Source organism: Ceratotherium simum, chromosome 4, assembly GCF_057802395.1.
Source record: "Ceratotherium simum simum isolate JZ-2026a chromosome 4, ASM5780239v1, whole genome shotgun sequence".
Classification (NCBI taxonomy): Eukaryota; Metazoa; Chordata; class Mammalia; order Perissodactyla; family Rhinocerotidae; genus Ceratotherium; species Ceratotherium simum.
Genome location: NC_141903.1, coordinates 46216750 through 46241609, shown reverse-complemented (window position 1 = coordinate 46241609; position 24860 = coordinate 46216750). Strand labels below are relative to the sequence as shown.

The 24860-nt window shown below is 35.9% G+C and overlaps 1 protein-coding gene across 1 annotated transcript in view; it reads left to right on the top strand.

The window, feature by feature from the left end:
* The window catches only part of SLC12A2 (solute carrier family 12 member 2), a 107961-nt gene that overhangs the window by 12138 nt on the left and 70963 nt on the right, over positions 1-24860 (top strand). Inside the window, exons 2-4 of the mRNA XM_087429855.1 lie at positions 14784-14903; positions 16160-16235; positions 16817-16912. Coding sequence (XP_087285981.1) covers positions 14784-14903; positions 16160-16235; positions 16817-16912 — 292 coding nt within the window. The remainder of the gene's footprint in view (positions 1-14783; positions 14904-16159; positions 16236-16816; positions 16913-24860) is intronic.

Here is a 24860-nt window from a genome sequence, read left to right as displayed (position 1 = left end):
TTTTTTTTTAAGTGAGGAAGATTGGCCCTAAGCTAACATTTGTTGCCAATCTTCCTCTTTTTGCTTGAGGAAGATCGTCTCTGAGTTAACATCTGTGCCAGTCTTCCTCCACTTTGTATGTGGGACGCTGCCACATCAAGCATGGCTTGATGAGTGGTGTGTAGGTCTGTGCCTGGGATCCGAACCCGCGAACCCTGGGCTGCCAAAGTGGAGCATTATAACCCGACCACTATGCCATTGGGCTGGCTCCCAACATTTTTGCTTTTTTATGTACATTTTAAAACTACAATTTTATATCCTACTCTTTCTACCTAGGAGTAAGTAATCATTAGTAAATAAATAATCCAAGTTTTCTATGTCACCCATAGTAATCTTCTATTTAAGTGAATGTGTGATATATATGTACCATATAATACATGTACCATAACTTGCATTTTCTCTTTGTAGACTGTTTAGTCCGTTTACATTATTGTGATTTGGTTGTAATTAGGCCTGATATTTTGGGATTTGTTTTCTTTTTATATCTGTTTTTTGTTCCTCTAATCCTCTTTTCCTGCCGTCTTTTGTGCTAATCAGGTATTTTTTAGGATTCCATTTTAATTCTTCTATTGACTTTCTAGTTATATATCTCTTTGCATTATTATTTTAGTGGTTGCTCTTAGAGAAATTATTGAATTTCTCCCCTCTCTGTTACTCACTGATATTTACCTTTAATTTTTGGACATATTTATTATAGCTATTTTGAAGTCTTTATCTCCTCAATCTAACATTTGGGCCCACTTTCTTTTGTTTTTTTTTTTAAAGGTTTATTTTTTAAAATTTTTTATTATTATTTTTTTCCCCCGAAAGCCAGTAGATAGTTGTGTGTCATAGCTGCACATCCTTCTAGTTGCTGTATGTGGCACTCGGACTCAGCATGGCCGGAGAAGCGGTGCGTCGGTGCGCGCCCGGGATCTGAACCCTGGGCCGCCAGTAGCGGAGCGTGCGCACTTAACCGGCAAGCCATGGGGCCGGCCCCTGGAGTTACTTTCTATTGATTGTTTTTTTCCTGATTACGAGTTATATTTTTCTGTTTAGTAATATTTTGGGGTGAAAACTGGATAATACATTATAGCAACTTAGGGTTGTTATTTTTGGTTTATTTTTATATTCTTCTAAGGATTATTGTTTTTTGTTCCAACAGGTACTTAATTTGCCAAGGCTCAAACTGTAAACTGGGTTCTCTCTCCCTGCTATGCAGAAGATGATATCTTCTGTTTTATTGTTTCCAGCTGGTGTTCTTTTAGCCTGGCTCCTTGGTGAGGAGGGTCTCCCCTTTACCTGTGTAATTTAGTTATCAGCTGAGATTTGGGGCTTACATTACATTCACTAGCATTCCATTTTTTTCTAGAAATTCCCACCTAATTTCTACTTCCTTTGCTGACTTTTGGGCTCTCTTCTCTCATATTTCAAGCTAGTAATGCTTTACATTCAGCCGTCCACATTACACACATTTGGATAATGCACACAGTTAAAAAAGGCGGCAAACTCAGGGATCTCACCCAGAGCACCTGTATCTATCAAGAGTATTTCCACTCTGGTCTTTGCTTTTTTTTCATTTGCCCTAGGTTCTTTTTCATGCACATATAGTTTAGTTGTCAGTCAGGGATTTAAATCTTGGTCTTGCCACTTAATACTTGTGTGACCTTCAGAAAAAGACTTTTGCCGCCTCTGATCCTCAGTTTCCTTCTAGAGAAAATGGGAAAGATGATAATTCATAGTGAGAAATATCATATATTCATGTGAGAAATACATGAAATACCAAGTCATGCCATCCACTAAATGTAGTTTTTATCTACATAACAAAAAGCATGTATATTGCTTTTCTAATAATAGTTTATCCATTTATGATGCAGCTAGTCATGTATCTATATTCTTGACAACTTTTGGTTCTTCTTATAAAAATAAAACAATTTGAAATGTAGATCACATAATTATTAATTGATACTGGGAGGTATAAGTTTTCTGGTAATTTGAATTAAAATGTTTTCAAGCTATTTGTTTTCAGGTTCTTTGTTGACTATAGCAAGTTGCGTAGAATTTGAAATGATGCATAAGTTATGCTGTTCTTAATGTATTCTGTTGTAACTCAGTCTTGAATGATTAGTAAAGAACGTGATGGGCTAGGAAGGGGACTGAATTTTTTGACTGCAGTCAGCAGTTCTGACTTGGTTCATTGTAAAGTCACATGGTTGCACCATCCACTTTTATCTGTAGCACTTGAGTTTTGAGCTTTGCATTAATGCCACTGGATATTAATAGACCATTGTTAACCAGGGCAGATTGGATTCCTGTAAAACAATACTTTGTTTGAGTGAGTAGTCTGTATGGTGAGCATTACACTCAATACACCAATCACCGACAGCACGGATAGGAAATGTTGGTAGCTTTGGGATGATATAATTGGCTAGTACTTGATGAAAAAATTGTTAAAATAAACCCAGCTACTTTGGGTTTGCATGTGTAAATTTGCATCTGTATGCATCCATTTTTAGTTACTAATTTGGCTGTCTTTTGTGATATTAATTTAACATTTGGTTTACCTTAGTATTGAGCAGATGCTATTAAACTATATGGAAATTTTTATCTTTAAAGTATCTTTAATTAGTACTTTAGTTCAGAAGTTTGTTTTTAAGATTTAAGTAGCATTCTTTGGTGAACTTGAACATTTCTGAAGTGTAATTTTAGATTTATTTAAATCAATAATCTTGTAAACAAGGTAATAAATTCTTGTATATAAACAGTGCACTAAAATAAAGATTCCCCATTCCACTGGCTATCATTAACAGTGATTTAATTTGTTTAAAAAAGCTAGGCCCAGAAGTTTTGCTTCTATTCTCAGACCATGCAGTCTAACATTAACCCTAGCTAGCCCCACTGTGAAGTGCTTAGCAGTTGCCACCAAAGGAAATAGCCAAGAGAGGAAACTGTCATTTACTAAGCACATTTTTAGTGTTAGAGAAGTTGCAAAACATTTGTAGTAGTGTGAATTGTTGGTTATCAAATCCACATTCTTCACACTATACCCTATTGACTTGCTGATGGTATAGGTTATAAATCTTTTACCACCATGCAGAATGGGGATGCCATATTTGTATGTAAAGGTCGGTGTTTTTATTTTATTCTTCCAGAGATAATCTTAACCTCTCCCAATATCGAATTATAAAAAGCTATGTAGTAGAGTCTAGATTAATGATCTGCAGTATTTATTTTTATGTATTTGTTCAACACCCAGTTATTTAAGCTCACGACGTGGGCAGTTGCCATCACTGCAACAAGATCACTTATTTGTTATTTATAATAATATCCAAAGTTTATTGCGCACTTACTCTGTTAATATCAGGTGGTGTACCAAGCACTTAACACATTTTATTGTTTAATCTTTTAAAAATCTTTTTGTGTGTGTGTTTGTAATATAGCAGAGAAGAAAAAACGTAAAGTATAAATGTATAACAATCAAAGGGTCATCAATCAGGTCAAGAAATAGACCATTGCTGGCACTCCGCAAACCGTCTGTGTACTCCTTTCTAATCATACCCACCCTACCCCTACCCCACAAAGCAGCAGCTGTCCTGACTTAATGGTGATCGTTTCCTTGGGTCTTGGTCTTGATCTTTTTTTTTTTTTAATGGCTTTTGTCACCTTTGTGTATTCCTGAAGACTGAGTCTAGTTTTGCCTGCTTTAAAACTTCATATAAATGGAATCATACAGTATGTATCATCTTTTGCTCACTGTTATATTTGTGTATATTTGTAGTTCATTCATTTTTATTGCTATTTATCTTGCATTGTGTGAAATGCTACAATTTATTTATTCTGCGGTTATGGATGTTTGAATTGTGTCAAGTTTTTGGCAGTTTTTAGCAATGCTGATATGAACATTTTTATACCAAGTGTCCTGCTTCATATAAATATTCTATATCTGTAGGGATATACCTAGGAGTAGAATTGCTGGGTTAAAGGGTATGTATATTTCAACTTGAGAAGATAATGCCCAAACTTTTTTTCCAAAGTTGTGAACTAGTTTATATTCCCACCAGCAGTGTATGAGAGTTTTTGTGTTCTATACAATCATCATATTTTCTCACTTCATCTTCTCAAACAGTAAGGGGTAGGTGATATTATTTTCATTTTACAGATGTAGAAACTGAGGGCCAGAGGGGTTGCCAGAGTATGCATAGCTAGTGAGTAGCAGAGTTGGAATTTGAACCTAGATCTGACTCAGGAGCAGACACTTTAAATTTCACTTCTCCTATTTCAGGACATTATTTGGAAAACAGAGATTGCCCATAAAGTCTCAATATCCATTTACTATGTCTTTGATAAAAATGACAGGAAAGGGCTGTGCCCTTGTGGACCTTCCATTTTAATACATATTGAAGGAGTGGAGGTAGGTGTATGGATTACAAAAACTGAGTAAATAAAAAAGATATTATAGACTATAATACATGCTATGAAGAAAATAAAAGAGGCACTGATGAGAAGAAACTATATGATGGGTGGTCTGGGAAGGAGGAGGCTACATTTAAACTAAGACCTAAAGGATGATAAAGAGGCAGCCATCTTCAAAGTACATTACAGGCAGAGGGAACAGCAAGCAAAAAGTCCCTTGGGAGAAAATACTTTTAAAACCAGTATTTCAGCAATAAAGCAATATTATATCAAATTAAATAGTTTAGTTAGAACTCTTTCGGTTATTTTCTAACTTAAAGGCTAGGAGTTTGCGGGGGTATAAAAAACTTCAAGAAAAATTAATAGAAATAGGAAAATGGTCTTTGGAAAAATACAGAAACTTCACTTCTAAAACAGCAAGGCTAATATTTACTTTTTCTTTCATCATGTCAAATCTTACCATGTGTGGTAACAAAACATTGATGAAAAATCTCAAAAATTCTGGTGAACAATTTTATTTTTCAATCTTTCCATAGAGGGCATGGATGTGTAGGTGGGCCCAGGGTCAGGAGGTTACAGTGGTAAAGGATGAGGGAAGAAAGAACCTAGTGTGACCTGGAACATCTGATTAAAAGGAGTTGCTGGCTTGAGCAGTTAATGTGCGTGTTTAATTGGAAAGAGAAAAATCCTAGGTAACATAGAAACTGAATGATTGGCCTATTTTACCTACCCTCTCTACCACAATAGCCTCCAAATAAACTTTCCAAGTTAAATAACACACGTAACTCTTATCTGATACACAACTGCATATTTAAACGTTTGACATGCTTTTCCAGAGGGACTGTATCTGGACACTAGCAGTTCTCTCTCCTCCATAGACGGTCCATGCAGCTGTCTGTAACAATCCTGTAGGGCAAAGGTTTTCATTGACACTGTAGACCCTGGGGGAATTGATTCAAAGCACAAGAAATTTAAAAAAAATCCTCTCTGGGGCTATCCGGTGCAGAACTTCTGCTGTCGTTTTTATCAGGATCATGTCAGAAGCCCTCAGTGTCTATCGATTTGGAAGCAGAAGGAGGGAACGATGAAGCAGAGTGAAGGATGAAAATAGCTGGGGAGTTCAAGTAGGACAGTTTCCTGACTTGGGTGATTTGTCTGTCTTTTGTCCTCTTGCCCGGAATAGATACCTAAAATAATTTATCTTAGCTCACTCTAATATGTGAAATTCTGCCATTTAGAAGATTCTCTGCACTGCTACATTAATAGTTGCGTGATTTTGGGTAAGTTAACCTCTTGAAAGACTATTTCCTCATTTGTTAAGTGGGGATTATAATACCTACCTCTCAAAGATGTGTCAATTCAGGGAAGTAGGACATGTCAGCATTTAGGGAAGTGTCTGCACACTGTAGGCTTTTGGTAAATGATGGCTGTTATTAAAGTAAGCCAGACAGGTTATGAGGGTTTCGGATACTAAGAATCTTATTTTATCCCTTGGGTAACCAGTAACTAGACCTAGATTATGTACAATTATATTTTGTAAGAAACTCTTGTTTCTTGAAAGCAGAAAAACTACTATTTCGTGTCTTGCAATATTAGCGCAAAAAATCTGGTGTATATCACAATAAACTTGGATTGGGTTGGATTCTATGCCAGGGTTCACCTCACCCCCAAATATGCAAAGCCTGATTATTTCCTAGCCTACAAACCAGTTTTTATCCAGAATTGATCTCTTTAAGAGTCATGGGGGAAAAGAAATCATCCCTTTCCCTATTATATTTTCCGAGTATTTGTGTAGTTATAGGAAATAGTAAGAGAATTGCTCAGAAATAGATGGAAATAAAGTGTATTTAACTACTAAGGCAGCTTGTTACACTGCTAAAGAGGCTTTTCCATCTTGTTTTTCATTTAGTGCAAGTGTTAATTTGGGATAGAATTTAAAACTTAATTTCTGGAAAGGATTGTTGTTTCTGTTTTATTTATTTGTGAGCTCCCTTAATGTTGGGCTTGTGACGTTTTTGATGGTTGTAGTTACCAGAATGTTTTAGCGTTTAGATAGTGTGCTCTGCCGCCAGAATAATTTAATTGGATAACTTGAATAAGGGTAAACATTTTTGTATGTTTTATAATTTTTATATTCTCCACCATAGCTGCTACCTTGTACATAGCACCTTCTTCTGAATAAGTAATTGTTAAATGCATTAAAACTTTATAGCTATGTATCTCCCCGCCCCCCCCAATTCTTTTCCTGTTCATGTTTTTTTTCTGTCGATTTAGATTATTTGGTAAAGTTGATTTACTGTGTAAAAAGGTACATCAATTGTGATTGGGATCTAAATTTTATTTCATACATCAAAATGCTAGAAAGCAGTTTACTAGTTCTTTGGTCTTCATTTGGCGGGGTAAATGTTTGACCCATATTTTGTGATGGCAAAAAAATGATTAGTCCGTTCATATAGCTTTGTCTTATTGAAAAATGAAAACTATCTCATATTATGTCCTATTTTTCTTTCTTCCTTTGCAACTTTCTTCATCTTCAATAAATAATCAGCCTTGTTTTTTTTTTTTTCTTGTAAACAAATATCTTATGTGATCCTCACATTAACTATGTAAGTTAGTATATTAAAGAACCACTTGGTAGTTGCAGAGGTTATGCTGAAAGCAAATTTTGTTCCTCTGAATAAGTGGACCTTTACACAGAAGCATAGACTCACAGTGGGTCTGTAAAACATGATCAAGATTTAATGCAATATATATTTCAGAGATGCAGGGACAAAAGGAGCAGGATCAACTTGCAAAAGTTGTCAAGGGATGGTCACTGGCACGGACTTTCGTCCTCCCATAATGTGATGGGTCCAAGCTTCTCAACAGATGCCACAGGATCAGCATTCATTGACTGGGCACTGAGAACATGTGGAGTCACAGGGACCTGCTGCCCTTGCTCTGACAGGGTCAACTGAGTGTGTCATCTTGTTCTTGTTGAAAAATGGCCAGGCATTGAAAAGCCAGGCCACCTAGGAAAAAGTTTCCTACTATTTCTTTTGAAACATATAACTACAAGTGAGCCCACACTCTCTTGTTTCTTTCTTTTTTTTCTTTTTGTGAGGAAGAACATCCATGCCAATCCTCCTCTTTTGTTTGCTGAGGAAGACTGGCCCTGAGCTAACATCCGTGCCCATCTTCCTCTACTTTATATGGGATGCCGCCACAGCATGGCTTGACAAGCGGTGGGTCCGTGCGCGCCTGGGATCGGAACCCCAGGCCATCGCAGCAGAGCGTGCGCACTTAACCGCTATGCCACCCGGCCGGCCCCCACCCTCGCCCATTTTTAACATGGCACTGGCACTTAAATTTGCTGTATTATAATCAAGTTGTCTCAGTTGGCTTTATAGCCAAGAGCTAGAAGCCTCAGCTGCTTTATGTGGATGTCTTAATACAAATTGATCTTTATTTAAAAAGCCTCAAGGGGCCGGCCCCGTGGCTTAGCGGTTAAGTGCGTGTTCTGCTACTGGTGGCCCGGGTTCGAATCCTGGGTGGGCACCGACACACCACTTCTCGGGCCATGCTGAGGCCGCGTCCCACATACAGCAACTAGAAGGATGTGCAACTATGACATACAACTATCTAGTGGGGCTTTGGGGGAGAAAAAAAAGGAGGAGGATTGGCAATAGATGTTAGCTCAGAGCCGGTCATCCCCAGCAAAAAGAAGAGGATTAGCATGGATGTTAGCTCAGGGCTGATCTTCCTCACAAAAAAATAAAAAATAAAAAAAATAAAAAGCCTCAAGACTTCACGGGGATGGTACTTGTGGGCAGGGATTTTTATCTCCATTTTACAGATTAGGAAACTGATTGTCACAGAGAGGCTGTGACTTGAAAAGAAAGTTACTATTGAAAAGGCACCAGATGTTTTTTTGACTGGGTTAAGCATTTAATTTAATAGAGGCTACTTGGTAGAGTGGAGAATGCCCCGGGTTTAAGGTAGAAGACCTATCTTTCATCTCTAGACTCTACTATAAAAATATCATCTCTAGGAGGGCTGGAAAGTACACAGTATGGTGCTTGATAAAATTGATTAATAAATATTTCTTTAATGAATGAGTAGAAGGATTTGATTGTGGTTTATACCCAGAAACTGCGTTTTACAAGTGCAGAGTCTTAAATAACAGAAGAACATCAGAAGTTACTTTGGACTTTTTAATATATTAAATACAGTTAAGCGATTGGAACATTTCTGTCTTCAAAGGGTGTCCATATTTGAGCATCAATAAGTTTACCTGAAAACAATATTGTGGCAGCCTTAGACCTAAAGAGACGCTTGGATACAGGTTTGCTCAATTGTTCTTTAAAACACCAATAAAACAGAGTAACCCAAACATTTCCCCCACCTCCCAAACTAAAAAAAAAAAAAAAAAAAAAATGTAGGTTATTGTCTTTTGCCTACCATGGTCTAGAATTGCTGAGCAAAGATACTTTACCAAGCATTTACCAGTTTAACTGTAAAAACAGTAAATTTGTACTAAAAAAATGGATGGATTGGTATAAACATTGACAGAAATATGTTTTAGTAGTATTTTAATTGTATTCAGAAGTTGCGCCATTTACACAATCTTAATTTTTCATTATACAATGATAAACACCTTTATCAACTTTAGAAAAAACGTGATCATAAAAATTCTAATCACTCTGCAGTCATCTTTCATGGATATTAACATCCTTGTTCAGTGACATGGCAAAGACCATCTATGCTACATTGTACACTTGAGGCGAAAATTTTGTGGACTTAGTAACTGAGATGTCTGAAGAAAGAGAAATAACTATGATATTTTAATGTGATGTGTACTTAAAGCATTTAACAATGAGAAGCGCATTGGTGTGCACATTTGGGAACTGATGAGGATGTATACAGAAGACAATCCTGTACTCTAGGTTACAGAGCTAGTTAAAGCAGTGTTAAGGTTTTTAATTGTAATTTTTTTAAAACTTAGATAAGTATTTTTTCCTAAAGCTTGATTTCCATTATTTTAAAAAGAAGTCTGGTTTCATCATAGGTTGTCTCTAAAATACTGAAGAAAGTTCTGGTGTTAGGGGAGAAACAATAGCTTGATTTTATAAGAATATTTTTTTACTGAGAAATCATTGTTAAACCAAGTCAGTATATTATAACTAGTGTTTTCTCTTAGGTCAAGCAGAATTGAAATATGACCTTTGATATGTAAAAGATAATTTAAATTGGTGAATTAAAAGACAAGTTAATTTTCAGATATTGGAAACTGAAAACACTGTAAATTTTTGAGACACGTGCATTGAGGAATAAATAAAATACATTTACATTATAAAGGATTTTAAATATTAAGAACTTGCTATCTTTCTGGTTAAATCCTTTGTTTTTTGGTGAAGAAGATTGAACTAACATCTGTTGCCAGTCCTCCTCTTTTTGCTGAGGAAGATTAACCCTGAGCTAACATCTGTGCCCATCTTCCTCTATTTTTTGTATGTGGGAGGCTGCCACACAAGGCTTAACAAGCGGTGCTTAGGTCCACGCCCAGGATTTGAACCTGTGAACCCTGGGGTGCCGAAACGGAGCACGCAAACTTAACCACTTTGCCAACGGGCCGGCCCCCAAATCCTTTTTTTAAATAAGTTAAGTGTTCACTGAAACCTTTAGCAATTAAAAACTAGTCCAAAAAAGAGAAGCTATTTCCCTTTCCTTTTGATTTGGAGGAAAGTTGCTCTTTATAGCACATTGACAATTTGTTTTTGTCATTTGGTAAGAATTAGAATAGTAAACATAAGAAATATCCAAGTGGCAACATCAATATTTATGCAGGGCTGAAATTAAAAGGGGAGCTCTGATCTGGAAATGAACAGAGGCCATCCCATTACTTATCACATGTAGATGGTGTTTAAAGCTACAGGTCTGGTGAGATGACCATAGAAAGCAAGTATAGAGTGAGATAAGGGGGGTGGGTGTAGGACCCAGTGTTGAAGGAACTCTTACCATTTAATTGCCGGGTAGAAGAGGCTGAGAGAGAGTGTGGTATTTCAAGAAAGAGGGAGTGGTCATGAGTATCATATGCTGTTTCAAAAGTCCAGTCAGACAGGGACTGAAAAACGTACGCTAGGTTTGGCAGTGGAGAAGTCTTCAGATGTCTCAATGAAACTGTTTTGGTGTGGTGGCAGGGTGAAACCAAGGTGGCATGCACTGAGGAAGGAGCTGTAGTATTTCATCATAGTATTTGGCATTTTAGGGTAGGGAGCGTGGTGGGCAGTAAAAAGTTAACCATGATTAAAGGAGAAAAAAGGATGAAGTTGAGGTGGAAATTTGGATATACAAGGGAGAGAAGAGATTATCCATAGTGTAAAAATTCTCCTTTTCTCTACTCCCTGCAAAGAAATAATGATGGTGGAGACCAGACCTTTCGTTCTTGTATTTTGTATTTTCTCAGAAAAATGTTCAACTCCTGTCTTCTGTCAGTTTCTCTTTTTATTCTGTTTCCATAGCTTTACCCACTAGCTCTTTATCCCTGGCCCCTCTCCTAAGTTCCAGTTATGAATTTTTTAATTCCCTGATAGAACTCTTTACCTAATTGTCTTGTGGCTCCTCAAATTCAACATGTCCAGCTGAATTAATCATTTCCTTTTCAGGATGACATAATTTACTAGTAACTGTATGTCTTTCACTAAGAAATCCTTCCAGTTGCTGAGGGTCTGTCTCTCTGGGTCTTACATTGTCTCGTTGGTCTCTTCTCTTCCCCATTGTATCCTCACCCTCACCCTCAATCTCTGCTTGGTAGACTCAGATTCACAAAGGTACTTTTTGAAAGAATATTCCCCAAATAAATCCAAATTAATTTGTTCTACCTCATTTAATATAGTGTTATCCATAAAATCACTTATTTTGTTATTTTTGACCTTTTATCCATTATGTGAAAAACAGTAAAAAACACAAACCCATCATTTCTGTGAAAATGGGAAGTAAATTGAAGGTTTTATGTGCCTCTGTATTAGCATAATTTATAGTTAATAATTGTATATGTGAAAGTTTTCTGATTATAAGATTTTTATACAATTTTTTTGTATGTAGACAAAGTGCCATACCTAACAATTTCCTTCTTTCTCTGAAGCTAACATATTTAAAGAAACAAAATATATGTATTTTACTTTGGTTTTCTGTTATTTGAGGAAATTACTACAATTATAAACCCAATTTCATTATATTTAAATCTATTGATTGAATTTTAATTTTTGAATTATATTTTACGGATTAATAGCACATTTTTTAAGTAGAGCTATCAGAACATGATAAGGAAGATAAGTTTTCATTTTATGTGGACCTATCTTTATTTTAAAGTACTACTTCATACACACTGGAAAATCTTACTTTGTTTTTTGAATATGATTGTTCATAGTATAGTGGAAACTGCCATATTATTGCTAGATCTTGAACTTTGAGGTGGAATTCTGATAAACACCCACAGCAAAAACTTTAAGATGCCTGCAAGCTTTTGCACTGTTAAAAAGACACCCACATCAATACTCAGCCTTGGAAAAAGTAGCCTATTAAGTACATACATCTTTAGTTTTCTCTTGATAGAGATAGGAAGAGAAGTATCTTTCTGTGTATATTAGAGACATTATATTTTCTTGTAATACTTGGAGGTTATATAATATTTTAAAGTTTTCTTTCACAAAAACTGAAGAGAACTAAATATCCTCGAGTGAAAACTGCGGAACTTATGTCTACTTTAAATTTCATTGAATTAACTGGCAAACTCTTTGTTCTGGCTTTGAGTAATTGAACAGTTGAGTCGTCCATCCCTATGAGGAGTCATTTTTTTAATTTGTGATCGTCATTGACACTCTAGTGTCTAGAACACATCTAACCCTGGAAGTAAAGCCAAAGTGGGTTGCTTTTGTGATTCTGCTACACAGGCCCCTGGTAACATTTTTTTTTCTATTTATACATATTTCTAACAAGTTTAATGGTTACTGTTTTACATGTTTATACCAGATTCTAAGTGAGGAAGAGGGATAACAATAGGCAGACACATTGACTGAAATGAAGAGTGACAGTCTGCAGTCTGATACAAAAAAAGAGAAAATGACCAGAAGTAGTCACTTCAAAAAGTATTTCATGACCTAGCAGTTCTACTCCCAGGTGTATACCCAAGATAAATGAAAACATATGTCCACACGAAAACTTGTACACAAATCTTCACAGCAGCATTATTCATAATAGCCAAAATGTGGAATCAGGCCAAATCCTTAACTGATGAATGGATAAACAAAATGTGGTGTATCCATACGATGGAATATTATTTGATCATAAAAAGGAGTGAAGTACTGATACATACTATAACATAGATGAACTTGAAAACGTTATGCTAAGTAAAAGAAGCCACACATAAAGGCCACATATTGTATGATTCCATTATTTCATTTATATAAATGTCAGAATAGCAAATCAATAGAGACAGCAAGTCAATAAGTGATTGCCAGGAGCTGGAGGAAAGGGGAAATAGGGAGTGACTGCTAATGGGCATGGAGCTTTTTGGAGGATGATAATAATGTTCTAAAATTGATTGTGGTGATAATTGTACAACTTTGTGAGTATACTAAAAATCATTGACTTGTGTACTTTAAATGGGTGGGTTGTGTGGTATGTGAATTATAGCTCAATAAAGCTGTTAAAAGTATAGCAGATTGGGATAATTAAAAAAATTTTTTTTATGGGAGCAGTTCTATATACTATGAGCCTTTGGTATCCTCTTATAGTATAATACAGTAGTCACTGGTACCGTAGACAGTAGTTATGAAACTGTGTGTTCTATGGGAAATTATTATAATTTATTTCTCCTAGGATCTGTTTAAAAAATTGGTGAACTATCAGAAGTGGTTAACATTAAAGTTCACTTTTAAGTTCTTAGTGATCTTATAATGACTTATTTTCCATGTATTTCATGTAGTTGAAGTTATAGCTGTGTATTAATGCAAACATGGGGATTAGTTTAAAATTTGATTATTTTTCTCTTAATATTAAAAACCTAAGTAATTTTCAAAAAAGTATACTTAAATTATTGCATCTTATAATGTTTCTTCTGTTGCTTAAAAATGTAAGAATTAGCAATAGTTAAGTTATATAAATAAAGAATCTAAGAGCTAATCTGGCTTGATAGCACATTGGAAAACCATATAGCAATAATGCATTAATTCACATTAAATGAGTCTACTTGGTTAGTAGATATTAGTCAAGGAAAAAAGGGAAGTTTGGATTATTACATAGATTTTGCTTTGTGGTAGCACAGAACTTGCTATAGCACATTTCTATGAAATAGTAGAACCACTGAAAATGGTTTTCTAAAAAGTACTGTAGGAAATCTAGATCACAGCTTTCAAGATTAAATGATAATTAATTTAGTTGGCTCTTCTGCATTTAAAGAATAAGTTTGAAATGTAGCTGTATTTTATTCCCTGCTATTGAGATATGGGTAGAGGAAGAACTGTGGGGATAGTGTTAGGGAAGTGATTCTAGATCTAGTCTCTCAACACCTCCGTCCACCTTTCATGACCTGTTTAAGGCACTGTTACTGGTTTGGAAATTTTTCATGTGCCTTGGGTGTGTTGGGACTAAACAAAAATTGAGAACCATGGAGAGAGAGAGAAAGAGAAGGTAGAGAACAAAAAACGAAGAATTATTGAATCAGAGGTGAAGCATAAAAACCTCAGAAGGAAACACTAGTTGTGAAAATGTGTTGAGTCAACCAATTCATGTCTGAATCTGAGAAAAATTACAAAGGAAAGAATGAAGAGCACTGAGTGACTGAATGAATGCAGATAAGGAGTGAGAAAAAGGGAGGAGTTACGAGTGAATCTTGGGATCCATGGGAATCCTACTGTCATGAACTATAAAGGGAAAACTGTTCATCGGTGATGAAGAGAAGTTTTAAATTGTTAACGTTGAAATTTCCTATGTAGGAAAGATGGCAGCTAGGCAATGTGAAGATGTGGCTGGAGAGACAAGGTCTGAATTGACTGACCTAGCTGGTCTATACTTAGCAAACAGTAGTCATTGTGTTCTCCAGACACCACCAAAGTGTAATTAAAATTTGAAATTATTAAAATGGGTTTACTGTCATGATAAGATTTTAAATTTTTAGAGCTCTGAATAGTTAAGCTTTTCTTCTACTTTATTGCTTTACATTTTCCTGAGGTAAAATATTAGAAACTCTTGATTCCTGGAAATCTATGTCCTCTTAAACGTGGTTAAGCGTATTTAGTGATGTTTGTTTTTATCAGGTGCTTTTAAATTTAAAATAATTCTTAAGCATAATTCATATTTCCTTTTAAAACCAGGAACCTTTTGAGGATGGCTTTGCAAATGGGGAAGAAAGTACTCCAACCAGAGATGCTGTGGTCATATATACAGCGGAAAGCAAAGGAGTTGTGAAGTTTGGCTGGATCAAGGGTGTATTAGTATGTACCTATAGACTTAATTTTAGAGTTATTGCATTGATATTTACTATAAAATCTTTCTAATATTCTCATTAATTCTCAAGAGAACTCTTCTTTCTCTTTTTATAAACTTTTATCTGAGTGTTGTAGAAGAACAAATTAATTTGTACCTCCTTTCCTTGTGGCTATTAAATTCAGAAAAGGAAATATGACATATTTATTAATTTAATCAGATTATACTTGATTACCTCTAAATTGTACTTTATTACCTCTTGTGAATCTCACACATTTCACAATTAAGAATGAACCTATTAAATTGATGGGAGCATCGGAATCAAGCAAGTCGGGCAGGCAGTAGAGCTGAAATATGCCTGCGTCCTTCCTCGCTGCCTCATTACCTTTTGAAGAGAAATGTATAGAAGTTAACAGACAACAGAATAAAGGAGAAATCCTTTTCTTAAGTGTTGATCACTTCAGTAGACAGATTGAAGTGATTCAAGTTCAGATTTACTTCTGTTTTTCTGTCTTTGAACAGGCACGAAGGATCTGACTAGAGCAGACGGGGTAAAATGACCTCTTATTGGGATTTTGAAGTTGTATTGAAGTTGTATTGACATTTTGGGGAGAAGTAGAGGGAAAATCCCAGTTCTAGTAGTAATTTTATTGCCTAAGCAATAGAGTAAATGAGAAGCTCGGTAGTATTGTTTGCCTATTCTTAGATTTTAGTGTTTTAGAAAACTATGTTCTATGTGTGAGCATAACAAATAAAAATAAATTGGGGAAAATGTCTCACAGATAGTTTATATTTTTGAAAGATGTGTGAACAACTGTCATTTCGTGTTGACAAATATTATGTAATACTTAAAGCTGTTGTAGAAATCATGAAATCAGGATGTTATAAAATTATAAGCAAAAATTAAACTTACTTCTATTGATAAAGGGGAACATGAACTACGTTTTTTAGGACCGAAGTCTTAAAATATTTCTTGTACCTTTCTTGTTCCATTGCTTCTGGTGCTTCAGATAATTATGGAGGTGTGTGTGTATATGTGTATATGTACGTATAGTCATATATTACATTATACTTAGCTCACATGTAAGATCTCATTAAGCTCTTTAAAAAAACTTAAAGAAAACGATGGGATAAGAGTTAGATTTAATACAACTTTCTGTAGTTTTAAACGTATGTTATCCTACTTTTGGCTAGTTTAGTATTTACTGCTGTATTATATTTGATCACTTTTCTTCATCTATGACGACCTCTTTTTCTTTCCTAGGTACGTTGTATGTTAAATATTTGGGGTGTGATGCTCTTCATTAGATTGTCATGGATTGTGGGTCAAGCTGGAATAGGTAAGTGAAATAAGATACTGCTTGATTCACTTGAGAATGAATAAGCAAAGTGCTGTGTGTGTATCTAGGCTCTGAATCTCATAAAATTCAAGTAAATGGAATCATTCTAACCTGTATTCTCCTTTGTATCAGATTGTTGTTTTAATGTTACTTTTTTCATAATTCTGATTTGATTTTTCTAAAATGGGATAAAAATAAGGTAATTTATGGGGGCCAGCCTGCTGGCATAGTGGTTAAGTTTGCATGCTCCACCTCAGCAGCCTGGGGTTCACAGGTTCGAATCCCAGGCATGGACTTACGCACTGCTCATCAAGCCATGCAGAGATGGTCTCCCACATACAAAATAGAGGAAGATGGGCACGGATGTTAGCTCAGGGCTAATCTTCCTCAGCAAAAAGAGGAAGATTGGCAAGGGATGTTAGCTCAGGGCCAGTCTTCCTCACCCAAAAAATAAATAAGTAAAAATAAGGTAATTTATAAGTTATAATGTAAATTCATTATACTCAGACTAACCAGTTCTAGATATGACATGTTTAAATAAGAGTATAAGTATTCTCAGTCTCTTTTCTTTTTCCCTGAAGGTCTTTCGGTCCTTGTAATAACAATGGCCACTGTTGTGACAACTATCACAGGATTGTCTACTTCAGCAATAGCTACTAATGGATTTGTACGAGGAGGTAAATTCAGTCTTTTCACGTCATTGTCATCGGATTACTTTTACTAAGTAAATTGAGATTTAAATCTTCTAATTATTTTTTGCCTTAAAAAAACAACATATCAGGTCTGCATAGGCAAGAAAGTTGCTACTAAGCACTTTCAAACTAGTACATTTGAATATTGTAAAATTTGATATTGACCCATACACAAACATGTACGCTTTAAATTATTTATGGTGTTCAGTGTATTTAGTAGCAAGAATGGAGCTTCTAACTGGGTTTCTTCTCCACCAGGCTGCCCTTTATTACCTCCCCACAGGCTTCAGCTCTTGGATTATTAGCATGTATCCTGCATTTGGTCAGTATTGTATAGGTGTAACCTCATTCCTCCCCATTGAGGGAAACTTCGAGTTCTTTCCCCATGATTTAATAGCTTGTGTGAGTTACACCTGGGACTCTGAATCCATACTCTCAACTCGAGCTCTCTGCTCTGGGTGCTCTGAGGCCTCTTTCTTGGAGTCCACAAGATCTGCCTTGTGAGATTTTACCCTCCCTGGGAAGAACACCCAGGAGGCCAGGAGCATGGCCTTCAGACCCCTGAGAACAAGAAGAGAATTCCATTCTCCACACCTAAGCTCATCATTCAGCTGGAGTGAGGAGAAGGTCCCTAGAAAAAGGAGAGAGAATGTATCCCAGCTCCTGTAAAGTCATCATGGCAGATCAACTGAGGAGAGAATCAGCCTGTTCCATCTGCCTCAACTATTCTGCAGATGGGTATTTGATATTATATGTACACAGTTTCTGCTTTATCTGCATCAGGTATTTGGAGAAAGAGAGAGAGAACCAGATTGAGCTTTTCACATTTCCCCATCGTCTTTGTATTTCTTATGTAGCAGAGGAGCCGAAGCACTATGGCTCTGGGACAAGCTGGTAGTTCACATCAGCGTGACTATGACTATGCTGAGCATGCGTCACTGCTGAAGTTTTATGTGTACATGAATCTACATGTAGATTGAGCTATATTGGGGTATAAGATGTGGATATGTCCAACAGAGTTAATCAAACAATACTGAGAGATTCTTTTTGGCTTCTTGTGGACTGGGTGCCCCATGCTTCATTTCTTTCTGCTACTATTGGGGAATGAAAGCGGAAGGAGAAATGGGCTGGGATTTTAGGTATTTGAGGGGATCCACAAATCATCAAAAAATTTCTCCGTATCTTCAGCTCTTCAAGTCTAGGTTGTGAGCCTCAAGGGGAATGGGGCATGAAGCCCCTGGCAATATGAACCCCATACTGTTCTCCATGTGAATTCAAACTTACGGGAAGTATTGATTTGCCTGCATTGTGACTAAAAAGCCATTTCATCTTTCAATTCAATTCAGTAGTTTTCATATATATTCACAAATACATCTACCTCAGAGACTTGGTGTCTAGTCTTGTGTGCTGGGATACTAAGGAAGTATGAGAATATAGAGAGCGTGAAGATGTGTCCCAACAAATTACCGTATGTTGCAGTTTTGCCTGAGTTCCCTCAAGATGATAGTTGACAAAGGAAGAAACTATAGGAAAAAAAACCATTGGATTATACAATTTGGAATTCTTCTCCTATTAAATATTCATAAATGAGAAAGTAAATACATTCCCTGAAATAATGAAACCTATAGAAGGAAAAAGAGAAAGTCTTTAATTTAAAGAATTGACCAAATAATTTGACGCTTTGCTAAAAGGCACTCATTTTTCACTTGTCAGTTGGTGACTTTGGAAACCTGGCTGATGCTTTATAAAATATAAATGAGCTGCATCATCGACAGTAAAGGTTTCCTGGAGATTCTTTCAATGAATCTAAGCCTCTTCTGTCTCCTCTGTCTGCTTTGTGGACTTAGAGACTCCTAATAGGATTTATTTTGGTTTCCTGAAAGAATAGTATTTTCTACATGGGAGAAAGTAGATAGAGATATGAAACTGGTGAGATTACATTGCACCCTGTATTCACAATTCTAAATGGAAAGTCTCACTATGATTCATATATTTTATCCCAAAAGTACATATTTCTTAGCTCTGTCCACAAAAGTCACCTGTAACAAATGACCGACCCAGTGGCAACAAGCACCCCTAGTGCCCACATTGTATATTTCCATTCAAAGGAACCAGGGAACCTTGGAGAAATGATGGATTCCAGATCTGGGCAGGAAATGTTCTAGAGAAGCCTAGGTATCTTTTCACATACGAAAGTAAAGAAGATAACAAAGGCTACTAGTTTCATGTCAAAGGACCCAGGAGCCAACTTGAAGAACCTAATGTTGACTTAAGTCTGGATAGTTTGAACAGCAATACTACTACGACTAATAATATCTGATTTGAATGAAAACATAATATATGATAAAATTCATAAGTGCACAGACACCACAAAAAAATCTCATTTTTCATCTTTCCCGAATGCTAGAGAACTAACTTATTATGAAAATTGATAAATAAAGGGAAAGAATCTAGTGTTGAATCAAGCTTTCCTGATTGACAGTTTCCTTACCTGAACTCATTGTAACCAAGAAATTGATGACACTTTTTTCTTTAGGTGATTATTCTTCATAATAAGTGAAGAAGGAAAGAAAATGACAATATTCCAACTTTGTAAACCCTTTACTTAAGAAGAATACCTGGGAAGTATTGTTTCCCAGCAAATTGAATCTGAATGGCATCATGCCTGTGGCTCCAGGAAGCATTTTCTTGAATATGCAGGGGAGAGAGGAACTTAGTAAATGGCACTATAGGATGATGACAGCAAATGCCAGACTGGGAATCTCTCTGAAACAAGGAATCTTTCTTATTCAACAAAATTTTCCAAGGAGCAAAAGAGAGAAGGAGTTATGGTTTGAAACAAACTTTAAAAGACTCAATTTGTAGGGTCTGAGTCTGTCATTCTTAACAGTAAATTACTTTATCTTTTAGTAGGGTGGGACCCAGAGTGCCTGGATTGGATCTCCTCTAGCCCAACCACTGAGGACTTGATTTTGACTGCCTCCTTTGAAAGGGCTACATAGAGAGGAGAGTAATAGAGCTAGAACTGTCTGGAGGGTCAGGGTGCCAAAGGCTTAGATAGGGGAAATGGAGGGATACTATGGCGGTAGTGATGTCTGGAGACCCATCTTAATTTCCTGTGGACTGAAAGCTGATTATTAAAGGAATTAATAAGAAAATATTTTACCCAAAGTATTGCTTAAAAGCTATGGTTGCTCTGTTTAGTAATTTCAATTTGAAGAGCCCCCTTTTAAACTTGCGTAGTTATCTTATTAATATAAAGAATTATTTTGAGGTATTTAATTTATTAATCTTGATTCTTGACTAAATTATAACATTTATATCTTATTAATATTGATTAATGTTGTAGGCTCATTTTCTAAGGTATATGTTTTTGGCTCTGTGGAAGTGTGTGAAATGTGTACTTTTCCTAGTGCTGTGTGCTTTTTGCCATAGGAGAGATTTAATATTACTCAGTAACCATAACATTGGCTTTAACAGTACTTTTTAGAGATTAAACAGATACCAATCTAGAAAAGTGTAGTTGTTTTTTTAATATTAATTAACTGACAACTTGTAAACAAATGTAATGACGTCCAGTTGTGAAGTCTAGGATAAAAATAATATGGAAACATTCAGAGTTTCTGGAAAAAAAAAAGAGTCAAAACTTAAAAAATGAAAGATGCTGAGTTTCAGGCTGGGCTACATTTTGGTGATGTATTGAAAGCTAGCAGCAGGTTAGAGAATCATCCTCTCAGTCCTCTTCCTCCACAGAGTAAGAACAGCGGTGCTGAGTACCTGATGGAGTTACCCCTTTACCTTCATCTCTGGCATCGTCTCTGCCCTGACAGACGCAGTCATGCTTTACAGATTCTTGTAGCCTGGGAGGAGCCCAGAGCTCTTTCCTGTTCTGTACATCCTATCAGTGCTCTTGTGAGCTTGGACTTTACAGAATTTATTTGGACCACGTGCAACAAGTTCTGCAACTTAGAGGTGCTAACCAGCAGCCAGTTTCACTTAGATCTGCTGTGAAATTCCTGGATTTCACAGAACAGAGTTCTTCTATCCTCAAATAATTAATCACAAATAATTAATCTGTGAGGATGGACTCAGCCACAGACAGCCTTTTATAAGATGAACACGTAAATTCTGGTTTTTGAATCATATTGTATTATATGAATGGAGCAACAGAAGGGAAAAATTCCTCAAGTACTTTTTGTCGTGGAGCATTAAGTTAAAAGTAGAAGTCAGTACACTTTCAAATAAAAACCTAGATTACATCAAATTCCAGACAGGTAGTTATGAAAATCTAAAATCGATATAAACCTGCTTATTCCGTGACTAAAACGAACTTTTATATTACTTGTATTTCAGTCAATCAACAGATCCTTGTTGAGCACTTTGTGACAGGCACCAGGTTTGTAACAATGGAAGTCACACAAGATCCTACTATGTTCAGATCAGGTGGCAATTATTTTTTGAGATCTGACTGCTAGGCATGATACCATGGTCTTGACATACATTATCTGATTTCATGCAGCATTGCTGATAGTCACGTTTATAATTTGTATGGATGATGAGCGCAACAATGAAACAATTATACTCATTTTTTTTCAATGAGATTTTATATAGATTCTACGGCTGAATCTTTTTTAAATGTCTGCAATATGTCAGAATTACCTTTGTATACTCATTTCTTTTTTCTTTCTCTGAAATAATTGACCTCCTTCCTTTTGTATGTAGGTAAAGCCAAACATTGGAAGTGAGGAAAAACTAATATTGTCACGTGTTATGACAGAAAATGCTTTCTGTGTTGGTAAAATCAGATTATCATTGATTGTTAAATTTTTTGTTTAGGCCGTTATGTAGCTTGGTTAATTTCTATCATCACCAAGCAAGGAGTTGTAAGTTAGAACTCAGCTTCCTGGTTCTTCCCTTTTATTACTAATTTCTTTCAAATCGTAGGTTTTCAGATCAGTGAAATGTTTGAAAAAGCTGTAAAAAGCAGTTCTATAACACTTGTCTTATGAGGTTTTATTAGACCTAAACATAACATTGTGTTTTCAGTAAAGCACTAATTATATACCACAAGTAACTCAGCTGTGAATCTGGCAAGTAATTGTAAATAATTTTTTACTTGGGTTTTCTCTTTGACTCATTTAGTGACCTTTCAATTTTGTCAGTCTTTAATAATTAAAAATACTTTAACTTGGTTCCCAAAATTGTCTGCTGCAGAATTAGGGCTATATGTCTTTGCTCTTAGAGTTTGACTTATTCAGGTGATCAGTCACAATGATAATACAGTGCCCAATCCTGGTCTGAAGATTCCATGTTTGTCACTTTGCCTTTCCCTGTTTGACTTAATAATGGCAAAGGAATAGAGGAAATTTGCCACATGTTAACAGGCAAACTCCTTATTGTGTTTTTTGTAAACCAAGTTATTAGAATGTATTTTCTAGAACAGTAACCAAAGTGGATGTTGGATCCATTTGGATCCATTGTAACTGTATTGCATTCCCAAAGTTGTTCCTCAGAGTTTTACACAAGGTGGCACTGGATAAACTATTTAGTGAGTGTACAGAAATAGGTGGTTTACTGCTCCAACAAATAAAGCATTCTGGTGTATTTGCTAATCATACCAGATGAACTCTGAACAGTAATTGCTAAATAGTTTTTTTTTCTCATTATAAGTTTATTATGTTTTTTTATCACCTTTTAATCAATATATCAACAAAACCTTTATTTTATAACATTGCTACAAATACCACAGAATACATAGATGATTCATATTATGTATATTTTATCATTTCATTCAAGGAAAATAAAAGATGTCTGGACTCAAATTTTTCATCTTCCTCTTGTTTCGTGGGTAACAACTCCTTGAAGCTTTTTGTTAGTAGAAATCTTGAATCTTTTGATGATTGAATAATATTGAAACTTCTTAAGTAAAATGAAGAAAAAATTGTCAGTAATACTATCAGTATACTATACGAACCAACAAGACCTGTGATTTTTTCAAGCTTCCACTGTTTGTTCCTTTCTGTTACTTTTTCTGATTGTAAAAGTAATACATGTACATTGTGAAAAATTAAGTTTGAGTAGCTTAAGTATTAAAGACTTAAAAACCTTCACACTTCTACCCCCAGAAACAAAAAAAACCACTAATTAAACTAATTGTATGTTTCTCCAGATTTGTTTTTTGAGAAAGATTAGCTCTGAGCTAACATCCGTTGCCAATCTTCCTCTTTGTCTGTTTGAGGAAGATTAGCCTTGAGCTAATATCTGTGCCAATCTTCCTCTATTTTGTGGGTTGCTCCCACAGCCTGGCTTAACAAGTGGTATAGCTCTGTGCCCAGGATCTGAACCCACGAACCCGGGCTGCCGAAGCGGAACATGCACAACTTTAACCGCTCAGCAGCAGGGCCAGCCCCTTTCATATTTTATTAAGATATAATTTAGATGAAATGAAGTTCCTGAGGGGCTAGCCCCATGGCTGAGTGGTTAAGTTGAGCACGCTCCGCTTTGGTGGCCCGGGTTCAGTTCCTAGGTGCGGACCTACACCACTTGTCGGCAGCCACGCTGTGGCGGCGACACACATACAAAGTAGAGGAAGATTGGCACAGATGTTAGCTTGGGTGAATCTTCCTCAGCAAAACTAAATAAATAAAATAAAATTCATGTGTTTTTAGTGTACAGTTCTGCAAGTTTTGACAAATACAAGTAGTCACGTAACCACCGCCACCATAAATGAGACAGAACAGTTCCATCACATCAGAAAACTGCCCTGTGCCCCTTTGTAGTCAGTTCCTCTCCCTGCCCTCAGCTCCTATCAACCACTGATCTGTTTTCTATCCCTATAGTTTTGCCTCTTTAAGAATGCTGTACAATTGAAATGATATGATGTGTACTCTTCTGAATCTGGCTTCTTTCACTTAGCAGAATGCTTTTGAGAGTCACCCATGTTGTGTATATCACTAGATCATTCCTTTTTGTTGCTGAGTAGTCCATTGTGTAGACATATCACAGCTTGTTTCTTCATTTCCTAGTTGAGGGATATTTGGATTGTTCCCAAAATTACAGTTGCTGTGAGTGTTAGCATAGAGGTTTTTGGGTGAACGTAGGTTTTCATATTACTCGGGTAAATGCCAAGGTATGGAGTTGCTGGCTCAAATGGTAAGTCCATGCTTAACTTCATAAGCAAGTGCCAAACTGTTTTCTAATGGCTGTATCAGTTTTGCATTTCAACCAACTGATGAGCATTCCAGTTGTTCCACTTCCGCACATCTGCATCCTCACTGGCACTTGGTACTGTCTTTTTTTTCTGTTTTACTATGTTGTAGTGGTATCTCATGGTAGGTTTCATTTGCACTTTTATAATGGCTAAAAATATTGGATATCTTATCATGTGCTATAAGTATCTACTCAAATCATTTGCTCATTTTTTTTGAGGGTTATTTTTGAGTTTATTGTGGTTTGTTGCTGCGTTGGTTTTGAGATTCTTTATATATTTTGGATACTAATCCTTTATCAATATATGATTTGTAGTTATTTTCTCCTAGTATATGATTCGTATTTTTATTCCCTTAATGGTGTCATTTGAAGAGCAGTTTTTAGTTTTGATTACGTCCAATTTGTCTTTTGCTAAGAAATCTTTGCCTAGCCAAAGGTCTCAAAGATTTTCTTCTATGTTTTCTTCTAGGAATGTTTTAACTTTAGGTTTTTAGTTAGATCCATCATTCATTTTTAGTTAACTTTAGTATATGCTACAAAATATGAATCAGTGTTCATATAGGTGAGTTATTCCAGCACCATGTTTTGCATCATTTGTTGAAAAGATTATTCCTTCTCTATTTAATTGCCTCTGCACTTTTGTCAAAAATTAATTAACCCTAACTAACCAACTACCCAAAGCCATCTATAGAGTCAGTGCAATCCCTATCAAAATTCCAATGGC